General features: G+C 37.9%; 2 protein-coding genes across 3 annotated transcripts in view; both read left to right on the forward strand.

Moving 5' to 3' along the window:
- Positions 1-8,034, forward strand: part of LOC109854733 (maf-like protein CLL_A0561) — a 17,024-nt gene extending 8,990 nt beyond the window's left edge. Inside the window, exons 1-4 of one of the 2 annotated variants that reach the window (XM_020428146.1) lie at positions 6,582-6,909; positions 7,059-7,300; positions 7,382-7,528; positions 7,621-8,034. In XM_020428146.1, coding sequence (XP_020283735.1) covers positions 6,817-6,909; positions 7,059-7,300; positions 7,382-7,528; positions 7,621-7,759 — 621 coding nt within the window. In that variant the 5' untranslated portion in view covers positions 6,582-6,816 and the 3' untranslated portion in view covers positions 7,760-8,034. Of the gene's footprint in view, positions 1-6,581; positions 6,910-7,058; positions 7,301-7,381; positions 7,529-7,620 lie in introns of those variants that run through there. The other variant, XM_020428147.1, reaches the window with a different exon arrangement.
- Positions 8,035-8,365: 331 nt separating this feature from the next.
- LOC109854734 (mitochondrial fission 1 protein) lies at positions 8,366-10,567 on the forward strand. Its single transcript, XM_020428148.1, has 4 exons — positions 8,366-8,643; positions 8,964-9,170; positions 9,380-9,485; positions 10,163-10,567. The coding sequence occupies exons 1-4, from the start codon at positions 8,599-8,601 to the stop codon at positions 10,252-10,254; spliced, it is 450 nt and encodes a 149-aa protein (XP_020283737.1). The 5' UTR covers positions 8,366-8,598; the 3' UTR covers positions 10,255-10,567.
- The last annotated feature ends 2,283 nt before the right edge of the window (positions 10,568-12,850 follow it).

Raw genomic sequence — 12,850 nt, forward strand, 5'->3', positions numbered from 1 at the left:
TATATATATATATATATATATATATATACATATGTATTATATACATATATGCAGCAGACGTTATCGGTGGCGTTGTAACGCGTCGAGTGGCATCATCGGTTCCGTGAGTAACGCGTAACAGGCGGATAACGTGGAAACAACGGATATTGTATTATAGCCCGCAGAGATATTGTACGGCGTATCAAAGCGGCAACCTTAGTAACCGCGTGCTTTGCGTAATTTCCAGTCATTCACAGACCCGTGAGGCCGAACGAACGAAACACCCGGCGATCGCGCCAGCCGAGCTTCGGCATGCGTCTCTTATCATTTTTTCGTAATCTCGCATGAATAATGAACACTTTGCGGAAACAATTGTTGTTTCTTTTTTTTTTTTTTTTGCGCCACATCCAATCGCCGGGACGATAAGGCGGAGTCGTTCACCTCATCTCCCGGGAGAGTCTCAAAAGTTCAATTGAATCGCCATATATATATATATATATATATATATATATATATATGTATATTATATATATATGTATTCGCAGTCCCTTTATTAATCTCGAACGTATGCAACCTTTCTCGCGAGTCTTCCACGGCTATACATCGACATTTACGTTGTCGTGTCGTTTGTGTGTGACGCGAGGATAGAATGTGCGCGCACAATCGCGATCTCCCCCTCGGAAGAGGATTTGTCCTCGAGCCCGGCGGACAAGCCTGAAAGGATCTTGAGGCGCGCGTGGCGCGGTTTTGTCCCGCTTCGTTTCTCATCAGCTCATTGATGTATCTTTTATACACGTGTGTACACAGCTTTTTCGACGATCCGCGAATGATGACGAAACGCCATAAACGGGAGAGAACACGGTCGTCAACCGGGAAATAAGTGAATAGAACTTTTAAAATTGAAAGATTAATAGATCCGCGATCTTTCTCTTTCTTCCTCTCTCTCTCTCTTTCTTTCTCTCTCGATCGAAAGGCCTAACGCGAGCCTTTCGAACAACCAGATTAGATTTCACACAGATGTGATCCCGTCTCGAGAAAAGAAACTTCGTCCAATCCTCGGCGCGACGAGCAAACGAATAAAATCGCTATCCTCGCATTTTTTAAATCGCGTCTTCGTTTCACCGACGTATTTCAATCTCTCGCTGCCGGCGCGTCGGGAATGCGAACGATTGAGACGATGAAATCCGACTGAAAAATTCTAATTAAGATTGTTACCGCTCGGCTGTTTAAAATCGTCGAACGTTTGTCGGGAATCCCGACGCAAAAAAAAAAAAAAAAAAAAAGAAGTAAATCGGATCTTTTTAAAAAAAAAAGATACGCGCGGGTCTCATCGAGTATTCGGCCGTCTAATAAACTTGCGCGAGTCGTGAAAGCAAATTTGTCGGAGTGTTCCAAAACGAATATGCGGTTGAATTCGCGGCGCAGTCACGTTTCTTATTATATACATTCGCAACGTTGGGTGCAGCAACCTAAAACGCATTGTGAATTAATAAGCCATCTCTTACGCAATAATATATGAATCATTATCTTCGCATGTGCTGAAATCGGAGAGGTGGATTACCTCATAATTTGTTCGTTCGCAAAATCCATAAATATATTTACGACTTTATTTATTATGTTATTATGTTAATTTATTATTATTGTAGGCATCGAAGAGAAAGCATCCAAAAATTAATCAAATCGCGCGTCTGTGTGTTGCATTATAATAATTAAAAAAAACAAGTTTTGCTGTGTTTTTATTTGCGCGTGTCCACGCTTTCTTGACCTTTTCTCTTACAATTTTGTTTGCACACATATACGTATATAGTAAATATTACTTTTTTTTTCAATATACAATTAGATCAACAGGACAATTTTAACAGAGAAAACTTAATAAACGCGACAGACATTTGCGCTGACGTAACACCCGCTGAATAAAGTAAAACCCTCCGATAAATGTGCGACACGCGCGGTATTGTTAAAGAACTTTGACAAGAATGTCGCCGAGGGGGAAAAGGAAAGGCGTTTCTCTCGTAGGAGACGATGCGCCTCGGCGTGATGCATAATCCAACGTAAAAACGTGCAGCTGTGGCGCGACCGTTGAAACATTTCAGGCCGACTCCGGAGGAGACTTATCGGCACAACGTTAAAGTCACAATTTGCATTCCGATGGGTGGTAGCCTCCGTCGTCTCCTATGGTATTGCTCGGTTGGGAGTGTACACACACACACACACACACGTACATACATACACGAATCCATGCCGCATCGAGAGGAGTCAGCTGAGAAGATGAGACGGTCACGTAAGTCGCGCGTGTACTTGCTAGAGATCGTGTAGGAATATGGTGTGTACGTACACGTGTACGTGTGTTCGTGTATTACGCGCAGTATCGGGTTAACGAAGCGACGACGATTATTACGCGAGAGTCGCGGTTTTGCCGTCTCGCGGCTTGCATTTCGAAAAATCGAGAACAAATGAAGGATCGAGCGCAACAAGAAGGAAGATTATCACGTTTCGACAGAAATTCAGTTGGTAAAGTGACACAAGATGACTGATTTTTATTATCAAAAAAAAAAAAAGAAACAAATGTAATCTGTCTTGAAAATTTGGCGCCAAAAACTTTCGAGAATATCTTCTGATTGATTTAATCTAGTCTTTTAAAATAGAGTAGAAAAAAAGAAAAAGATTACGCGTAACTACCGTCGCAACGACAAAGATATCATTGGAGATAAGTTCAAGATACTAAAACCTCAAGCGAGATACACAGGTATTCGCGCGGAAATGCAGAAAACTGTTTTTTTTCTTTTTTTTTTTTTAAATTACTGACTGTACAATGTCACGTCAACTGAAGAAAATAAGTAGTAATGACAATTTGAATTAATTAAACAAAGGTAACTGTAAGATACGTGACGGACATGTGTAGATGTTTGCTTCCTGCTACGATGATGGAGAGCCATCGATACGCGTTATTAATAATACCGCGCGCGAGTAGATTGCCTTGTTTTGTGGCAGTATTTCAAGGCGTTTCATTTCTTGTGTACGGAGAATGTAAATTTATCTAACTAAGGGAAGAGCAATATAATATCCATCGGCGCTATTCCGACGCTAATCATTAGATTGTCCGTGGACAAACGAGATGACGACGCGTGTTCTCATCGCCGGCGGTGCGCGCGCGAAAAAAAAAAACGAACGTTCCGGGATCTCGGGTTCCGATCGAAGTACGCCCCTGTCCGATCGTGTGCAGGCGTATTACATGTAATTCAAAACCGCAGGCGTGACGTAGCAGGCCCACCAGAGGCCGCGTTACATGCCGCGGTGTCATAATGCGCGCGCGTCCTTTGAAGCCGCGCTTCTCTCGCGCGCGGAGAATTGCGCAATCGCATTTAATAACGCAAGCAGAGTTGTCCCGTCGCGAGAGAATCTCTTCGTCACAGCGTCGCAAACACTTATGACACTTTAACGGATTTTCACGGCATCGAATAAATTCGTACCACCAATTTGCGCACGAGAAAAAGAAACACACACACGTTTGTGCAAAAATAAGCTGCATCTCGCGCACTTAATCCGACGAGAGATTTTCTCTTTTCGCTCATTTGCCTGGATATTCTTTAACGATTATTATTTTTTTCTTGTTTTTTTTTTATATATCTTTCTGTAATAATACAAGACTAATACCGCTGGACGTGCGAGACGACATCTCGCATTGCACATCGATTACGTTCGTAACCGGTGACTCCTGCGGCGCATCTCTAGCTCCTAATATCGTTGCGCAATTTTCTGAGAGCGCTACGTGTGTGTGTGCGTGTGTGTGTGTGCGCGCGCGCGCGCGCTATTCTTGCAATTACCGCTTAGACATCGGTTTCGATCGCTAAAAACATTTTTACGACTGCAAAAACCACATTACCACTTCTCGCCTCACGCGTAAAGGTGGAAGTCGCGGGAAGTCTGCGCCAGTAATTTCACCTATTGGCCAATTCGTTAATTTCACCTGCTTAGCCAGACACGCATGTCGGCCGAGCGCGCGAATCCTCCTCCCACAGCTATTTGTACGGCAATTCATATGCTAATTTACGGCTTGCGATGCCGCTGTTCCAAGACTTTTTAATAGAGACAAAAGCACAACACGATCAATGGTAAAAATAGTTTACGCAAATATTTAGCACAATATTTACATAAGATTAGAATTTGCGAAATAAAGCTAATTTGTCAGTCGAAATGAAATAACGTGTACGAGATGTAATTCGATCGTATATCACGTAATAATTTATTCTTGTACGTTCTAGTGGGAAATTCAATGCGCGTGAAAGCAATCTCTCTTACATTCTGCCGAGTTATCATAAATTATCACCCCTCTTTCTCGGATTATTTGATTTATTTGATCGTTCGAATAGGCGTTTAATAAATGTCCTTCGAATTATCCTGGTGACGTCGATGAAACCGATGGCAATATTATCGCACACCTGCTCGCAAGAGGGTTAAATCGACGTGGACTTCACGAAGACTACGATGAGTACGTCAAGATATTATTGAGATAACAACCGTGTAAGCCACGTTTTATCTGCGCGACGAGATTGTGTGCGTGTGTGAGTGTGCGTGTGTGTGTGTGGTGATCGAAAAGCGAGAAAAGATACGACCACGCTCGTGTAAAGTGCTTTTAATAACTGGTTTGCAATATCCTGCTTTGCCACAGCTTCAACGTATAAATATCTGATGCACTTTGCTTAAGCGAATTATGTATTTTGTTTTCCTCCTTTCTAACACCTGCGATTCGACTTGGTGCTATTCCCGTCATTTATTATGTGTCTTTCTCTCGCTCTCGTAATTGATCTGACGTTTTGTCCGAAACTTCAATTAATTTAAGTATCATGTTTGATAAACGAGAGAGGAAATATTATACAAGAAACACAGCGAGGAAAATTGTTATTTACGAAAATTATTCAGTATTTATCATGAAGAAGCTTTGCTTGTAAACATTTCGCGTATGTGTTATATCTTTTCTTATTTTTCTATCTACGAGGCTCAAACAATTTTATCTCCCGCATCGCCAAGCTTATCTAATTTACATGCATCGTCGATTAAAAAAAAAAAAAAAAGAAGAAAAAAAAATTAAGCAACGAGCTCATGCTTGTAAATCATCATGCGATAGTCGATTGTTGTACGTCCGATTATCATTCTCGAGATTGTAGATACGCTCCAGCGGCGCATTACATAAACGTAATTGTCAATTATTGCAGATCAAGTTGTACAAGCGCGCGAATGAAGATACAACAAAGTGATATTTCTCATCTTCTTCTCCCTCGACATTGCCGACTCGCCGGCAATTATCTAATAAATAATACCGACCCGGCTCGCCACGTGCACTCGTTAGTAAACTTGACCCTGCACAGTTATTCTCTCCTCGTATCTGCATCAAATTAAAACGACTAATTGTTTACGGAAATTGTTTACCGCCGGTGAGGCGGACGTGCGCGTTTGTAGAATTTCAACCGAACGAATAATTGCGGATACATATATAATTTCTGTATATTTACTTTAGCAACGGCGGCGGCGGCACGTGAACTAAATTTCAGAAAATGAAATAACGAATCTGACGCGCGAAATCTGACGTGATAAATATTTCATCGCCGTTTCTGGTACACTACTGAAAATCAATATTGAACATATAATACTCAGTATTTAAATAAATTTCACTGTTCTTCTGCGTATAATATATTATCGCAAATTAATTAATGCGTGACGCGCGCGATCATCAAAATTGGGATTAAAATTTGCAACCGTTTAAAAGGAGGCTGTCTCTCTTTAGTATCAAACGCACAAATAACGCAATTTGAAACAAAATCAAAAAATTACAAAGAAACAAATCTTTAAGTAAGATTCTTTTCTGTTCGCGCGCGCGCAAAAAAAAAGAAAAGAAATTGGGTTAATTAGCGAGCAAGGCGCGGAGCAATATGCAATTGTAACATGTGAAAAAATATCGCGAAATCTTTGTTCAGCTGGAAGGCTGCACGACGTAAAGATGGGTCAACCTTTCGCCTTGCGATTATGTAAGACCTCGGACTGACTGACCTTTAGGTTCGTTCATGGCATGCGGCATTTACGTAATTTACCGATTACGATGTATTAGAATCTTCTTCTGCACCCAGCGAACAGTTCTCCCTCTAATATAATTTTCAAATGCTCGCTAAATGTGCACCAATTCATAATTTTATATATAACCAATGTTGTTTTTTCGAGAAACACAATATATTTTAATTATAAAACGTTATTAAAAACAACACACACACACACGCGCGCGCGCGCGCATATACACGCGCAATTATACTCTGAATATTTTTCATAAAAAGCTTTTCAATAAATTTAATATTAACGCTTAATTGTTTTCGATAATATCAGAAAATATATCGCAAACAAAACTTTGCAATAATTATTATATGTAATCATATATGGCGCGCTGCAATATTTATTCTATACTTACTTTACGATAGGAAGATGTGTTCTAATCAAGATAAAGTTGTGATATTAAAGAGATATATACCGATAATTGATTTCGAGATAAAACACGCTAAAAAGAGCGCGAATTTAAAAAATGTAGTATCTATAGAGACGTATACGTGCACACGTTTTCTTCTGGCTTGCAGCGCCCCTCGTGGCGATAAATAACATTATCGACATATAAACCGAGCGTTACTATAGTCCGCACTTACCGACGGGTGTAATCACTTCGCGTGTCCACGCACGTGTGCGACCGCATTGTTTTGCGCGCGCTTTGCACTTACTATCGATTGTTATTTCACGAGTTTTGTGTGCGTAACACGTGACAACAATCATTTTTTGTGCGAGTAACACACATTGTGCAGAATGTTAGAACCGACTATTCGTGCTCTATCAAGTGGCAGAGTAGTTTTAGCCAGCGGTTCTGCGAGCCGGGCTGATATGCTAAAACACAACTTGGTAAAGACTCAAGAACGTTTTAAATATTGTATTATTGTGTTATATATATATATATATATATCGTACCGAAATATAGAAAGTATCAAATTATACATTATTTTGTTGTATAAATATTTAGATAATTAACATTGATCAAATATATTCATCAGGGTCTAAACGTCGAGATAATACCGTCTCTGTACGATGAGAATCTTGATAGATCCAAATACAACAATCATGGAGAATATGTTCAGGATATAGCGAAATACAAGGTGTATGATGTGCATGAGCGTTTAAAAGACGATCCGGTACCGCCGTTGTTGATAATAGGAGCAGACACAATGGCGACATTGGGTGATAATGTTTATGGCAAACCAAAGAATGAAGCAGAGGCTTATCAAATGTTGTCAAGGTACATACATGATATGGATATCTGTAAACTAGATATGATATTGAGTGTTGTTTAAGCAAAAAAGGCATACTTTTTTCTTAGCTTAGTAAACAAGGAACATGTGAGTTATACCGGTGTATGTTTAAAAACCCCAAAGACCGAAGTACAGTTTTACGAAGCTACCAAAGTGAAGATTGGAGATGTATCAGAGGCGCAAATAAGACAGTACATAAAAACAGGGGATCCTTTGTGAGTGACTGCGATTGGCGCGGCGATTTTTATCTGTCTCCGTCTCAGTAAGTAGAATATTAGTTGAGAGTAAAATTATCCCTATTTCACAGGACTAAAGCAGGAGGCTACGGTATTCAAGGTATGGGAGGTTGTCTGATTGAAAAAATAGATGGTGATTTTTACACGGTAACAGGTTTGCCAGTGTATTCACTGACCAAACATTTAAACCAAATATTTTCCAATGCTTAGACATTTTTTTTGTTTGTGTTTGTGTAAACAAAAAAGTACTTGAATATCAAGAAATACAAGTACTTTATTTTGGCCATACGCTGGGTGTATGTGCGACATATGTATTGTTTTATATTCCTTTTTTTTTTTTTTACACGTATATTTTTGTAGATTGTTACACAAAAAATTTGAACTGAAAAAAGTGCTCGTCCACGAGCACAACTATACTCACTCTGTGAGCACAATTGTTTGTGTACAACTATCATTACCTCATAAATAAATCTTATTATGCTAAAGGCTCTGTATAAATTTACGAATTTCCCCATTTATGTATTTAATAATCCGACATAATGGACGTATTTAAGCGCGTGTTAATATTGATATCGCATTCATTAACATTCATGATCGTATCGCGACGCTGTCACAGACACAAAGCGGATCGCTCATCGAGATCACGATTGAATTATCGAATGTAAATTACATTTTCGCTCGTGAGAATTTTCTCCATTCATATCTCTCATTGTGACAATATATATGCATAAGTAATTGTTCGTGCAAATAAATAAAAATTTTATACGGTGTAAAAAAAAAAGAGATTAAAATATATAATTTATTATAGCGCCATCTACGAAATACAATAGTGTCGAGACAGCAGACGTTTTTTTCTGAATGTGTGTGGTATCGTTTGTAACACTGTATAATAACGCGCACGTTAAATCTTCGTACATCCATGATATGTATACGTAAACGTTATTTCACATACACACACACAGCTCTTGACTGTTGGCAATAGTGTTACACATTACACACAGTGCACATCGTCATAATTCCCCGAAGTGTTACGTGCGCTTTACGTGAAGATGGAGGATATTTTAAGTGAGGTTGTTTCGGCCGAGGATTTAAAGGTAAAATACGTTCGCGAGTAACAAAGATACATGACGTTATTAATATAACCACTTCGATATGTTGTTATACGATTGCGTTATTGCAAACTCCAAGCGAAAAGCAATAATAACAATGCGAGAAATAAAGTTAGGTTAGGTTAGGTCTTTAATAGTAAAAATCATGGTTTTGTTTATATAGAATATTAATTTTATTTACATCTAAGAGTTATTTACCTTATGTTATACAATTTTTCTAAAATATGCTTATGTATACACACACATATATTTATATATGAGTGTTACATATTATTATACAATATTGTTACATATTACATTTTTAGAAATTTGAAAACATATATAATCAGCAATTGAGTACGTCACTTGTTACGCCAAAATCTCAGTTTGAATATGCCTGGTGCCTTGTCAGGAGTAAATATTCCGCTGATATTAGGAAAGGAATATTGCTCTTAGAAGATCTTTATAGCAATTATGATGATGAAAAGCGTGATTGTTTATATTATTTGGCTATTGGAAGTGCCAGATTGAAGGTAAGCTTCATATATCATAAAGTTGAATGGTCAAAGAACATAGACCATCAAACTCTGCTTCTTTAGCAAGTAGAAAATTACTACGGAATATAAAATTTAGCTTATTGTTTTTTTTCTAAATTTCAGTTTTTCAGTTTACACTGGACTTTATTTTACTTGGTTACATACTTTATTTGTAGAACTTACTTTGATTAATTATCTTTTTTCAGGAATATTCAAAGGCACTGTCGTATGTTCGAGCATTTCTTCACATTGAACCTGGAAATGTCCAAGTACAACAACTAGAGAAAGTAATAAAGAAGAGAATGGAAAAAGGTTTCCCTTTTATAATTTATTATCAGCTTAAAAAAATAAAGGCTACAATTTGTTTAGGAGCAGTATTGCTAAAAAGTTTTTGTGCTATTCTTATGCAGTCGTATTATTTTTGGTTGCTTTTAATAATCTGTTTAGTTTCCTGGGTTGCTAAACTATTTTATGTTAGTCCCACTTAACAATACCTCATGCTCTTGCATTTCTTGCTAATTTAAAGAAATCTCATCACTTTTGGAAGAGTAGCGAATTACATTGCATGTATCTGCAATCTTTGAACTAATTTTTCTTCCATAATCTTAAAAGTTGCTAATGTGTTTTATTCTGTGATGTTTAGTTCCTCAGATTTGTTTTAGTTTGTATATTAAAGCATTACGGTTTTATTTTTTTGTACGTATAAAAATAGAATATTTAATATAGATCAAATAGTTTTGCATATATTCTCGACTCTATTTGCTGCCAAGCATCTGTCTCTTCTTCAACTGTACATATTACATAATAAAAAGTTTGTATCATAATGGCATTAGATATTCCTATTTAATACCATCATGTCGATTAATTGATTTGTGTACAATTAACAAAACTTTCTAATAATTTCTTGCAACTCTGAGAATGCTTCTGAGAGGCTTTTGATAATCATAAACTTTTGTTGAAATTGGCCTTTTGTTTCTTTTTTTTTCCAGAAGGTCTTATGGGTATGGCTGTCGCGACAGGTGTTATTATTGGTATCGCAAGCATTCTGGGCCTGGGCATCGCATTAGCAAAAAAAAATTAAAATTAATAGGGAGAAAAAGCTGTAACTGCTAACATTGCTCTTTGACGGATTCTATCACACAACTATTGCACGAGAAAAGATTAGTATTTTGGACCAAATCCAAAGCATGTAATTAGAAATCCATTTTTATAATTATTTTCTATTATTGTTAAAACATAAAAACTGTTAAGGAAATAACAGGAAGAGAGAACAACTTTTTTAATCATAAGATAACTATATGGTTTGTTTGATTACTTATCGATTGTATTGCGCCCACAAAACGTGGTGTGTTGTGTTAAAAATATCTACAAATAACAAACAAGATTTTATTTTATTTTACTTAATTAATGCATTCCGATGTTTGTTTCCCATCATAACGTCACATTTGAAGATCAACATGATATTACTTGGTTGTTGAGTATTATACGTGTATGTGCGTATGTGCATGCGCATACGCACGTAACACATACAATACTCATATAAGGGATATATATATATATGTGTGTATATATATATATGTGTGTGTGTATATATATATATATTTATTTTATTTACACATTTATAGATAGATATCGAGTTTGTTGAATGAGTTAAGTATTTAAATACCAACACAGGTGATACGTAGATATAGACTTTTGTATATAATACTGTGAAGAAATTCTGTGGATTTTTGTTATTGAATAAAAATCGATATTTAAATATTCGTCCCTTCCTCCCTCTCTCTCTCTTCTCTCTCAAATCTTTTCTCCGTGCGAATTATCATTGTCGTGTATGCGTGCGCAACTCGAAGCTATCCCGGAGCCCTGACGATCCAAGTAAAATCCGTAGTTAAATTATATGGAATGTAGTACGACGGCGCTCTTCGCTTTTCACTTACGATATCGCGCGGAAATGTATTCACGCGGAAAATTGAACCGTGGTTTGATCTGTACTTCGCTACAAGCAAGTTGCTCGGGGCTTTACTGGAAAAACTTTACGGCGCATCTTCGCTCGCGAGATACGCGCACGTGGTGTATGTAACGCAATAAAAAAATCCGATTTCTTTTTGAGAGAAAGCACCGGGGAGGGAGGTAAGGGCGGCCTACTGTTTTCAGGGCGCGTAAAATTTGATCTTCGCATTTGTAATGTTTACCAACTAGGTAGGCATGATCTTCATATTACACGCAAAACCGCATCACGCCCAAGTGTGTAACCGTCTGGATCTCTTCCTGTGTTTACATTGAATGTGATTTCCATATTAGATAAATGAAACTCGGAGAATTAGTTGGTCATATCAACTGTGTTAAATGCATATCGCGCACAGATTTGAATATTGACGCGTTCGGCAACTCCGGCAACAAATGTTGTTTTCGGTGAATAATAACGCGCGTGTGTTTTCGTTTCTTTTTAAAACAAAGCGAGGTTTTTCTCTCTCTCTCTCTCTCTCTCTCTCTCTCTCTCTCTCTCTCCGGGGCTTTCAATTACCGCGCTCGAGAACTTTTTGAGAACTGTTATTTACCACCTGCTAAATGCGGAGGAAAACGTGCGGATGAAAGAAATTACACCAGGGTTTGATTGATATTTTTTTTTTTTATATATAGATTTATTGATGTGACTTCTTAATATCCATTGATAAAGTTGTTTATGTACAAAATAACGCTGGAATATTCCTATTAATATAATTATTATTACTAATATTATTATTAACGACCTATGTGTGTTATGGCCCAGGGGGTTGGGGTTGTATTCTCTTTCGATAGAGAACAACCCTTGCTCTCTCTCTCTCTTTCTCTCTCTCTCTCTCCGCTCGATTCGACGCGCGAGTTAGCGTAATTTGTTGCTTGTTCTTTTTTTCTTTTCACGCTCTCCTGCTCGCCTTCTTTTTACGCTCGTTCATGCCCACGAACGCGACAACAATATTTACACTCGGGCCGATCACTGGATCAGATCGACCTCTCGGCTGGAAAGAGAACGAAAAGAAGGCAGCGGGGGATCAGGGAGATCGTATAATTGTGTCCGCGCGGGGCTTTTATCTTTTTATTGTACATGTTAATGATGAAAACTTCGACAAGTAAGAAGAAAAATTCCAGTATAGGCGATGAATGCGATTTCGTAACGTGGTGTCGTCCTGTACATTCACCCGTGCGTTTAGTCGTTCAATTAATTCGACATTCCAAAACTCTCGTGCGTGCTCTAATAAAATCATATCATTACTTAAAGAAGATCTAATTGCATGCTGTTCAAGTAAAAGTTTGCTCGTTTCGTCCGAGAGAGGTTCGTGTTTGAAAGAAATAAATAAAATATTTAACGTTCGCCATGCGATCACTTAGATTACACGTGTGAGTGCAGCGAATTATTTAGAATTTCACTTAATTCTTAAATAGAAGAATCGCTTTTTTTTCGAATCGATAAAAAAGAAAATCGCATTTAATGCTAAACGCGTGGCGAGAATGCGAGAATCCTCCGAGATTAAAGGGGGATGTTAATTACAACGGACTTCACTGCTTGTGCCCACGGTACAATAACGACATCGCCGACTTTGCGGTTTAGTCTGCGAAACGGCTGATGATCGAACACGTACATATAATATGCGCGAAGTGATAATAATTGCGAAAAACGGCCATCGATTAACTCGCGC

The sequence above is a fragment of the Pseudomyrmex gracilis genome, unplaced genomic scaffold (assembly GCF_002006095.1).
Source record: "Pseudomyrmex gracilis isolate BER0280 unplaced genomic scaffold, ASM200609v1 scaffold_72, whole genome shotgun sequence".
Classification (NCBI taxonomy): Eukaryota; Metazoa; Arthropoda; class Insecta; order Hymenoptera; family Formicidae; genus Pseudomyrmex; species Pseudomyrmex gracilis.

Coding starts and splice junctions, on each gene's coding strand:
- LOC109854734 (XM_020428148.1), top strand. CDS start 8,599: ATGGAGGATATTTTAAGTGAGGTTGTTTCGGCCGAGGATTTAAAG. Junction 9,171..9,379: donor TTGGAAGTGCCAGATTGAAG/GTAAGCTTCATA, acceptor ATCTTTTTTCAG/GAATATTCAAAGGCACTGTC. Junction 9,486..10,162: donor AAAGAAGAGAATGGAAAAAG/GTTTCCCTTTTA, acceptor TTTTTTTTCCAG/AAGGTCTTATGGGTATGGCT.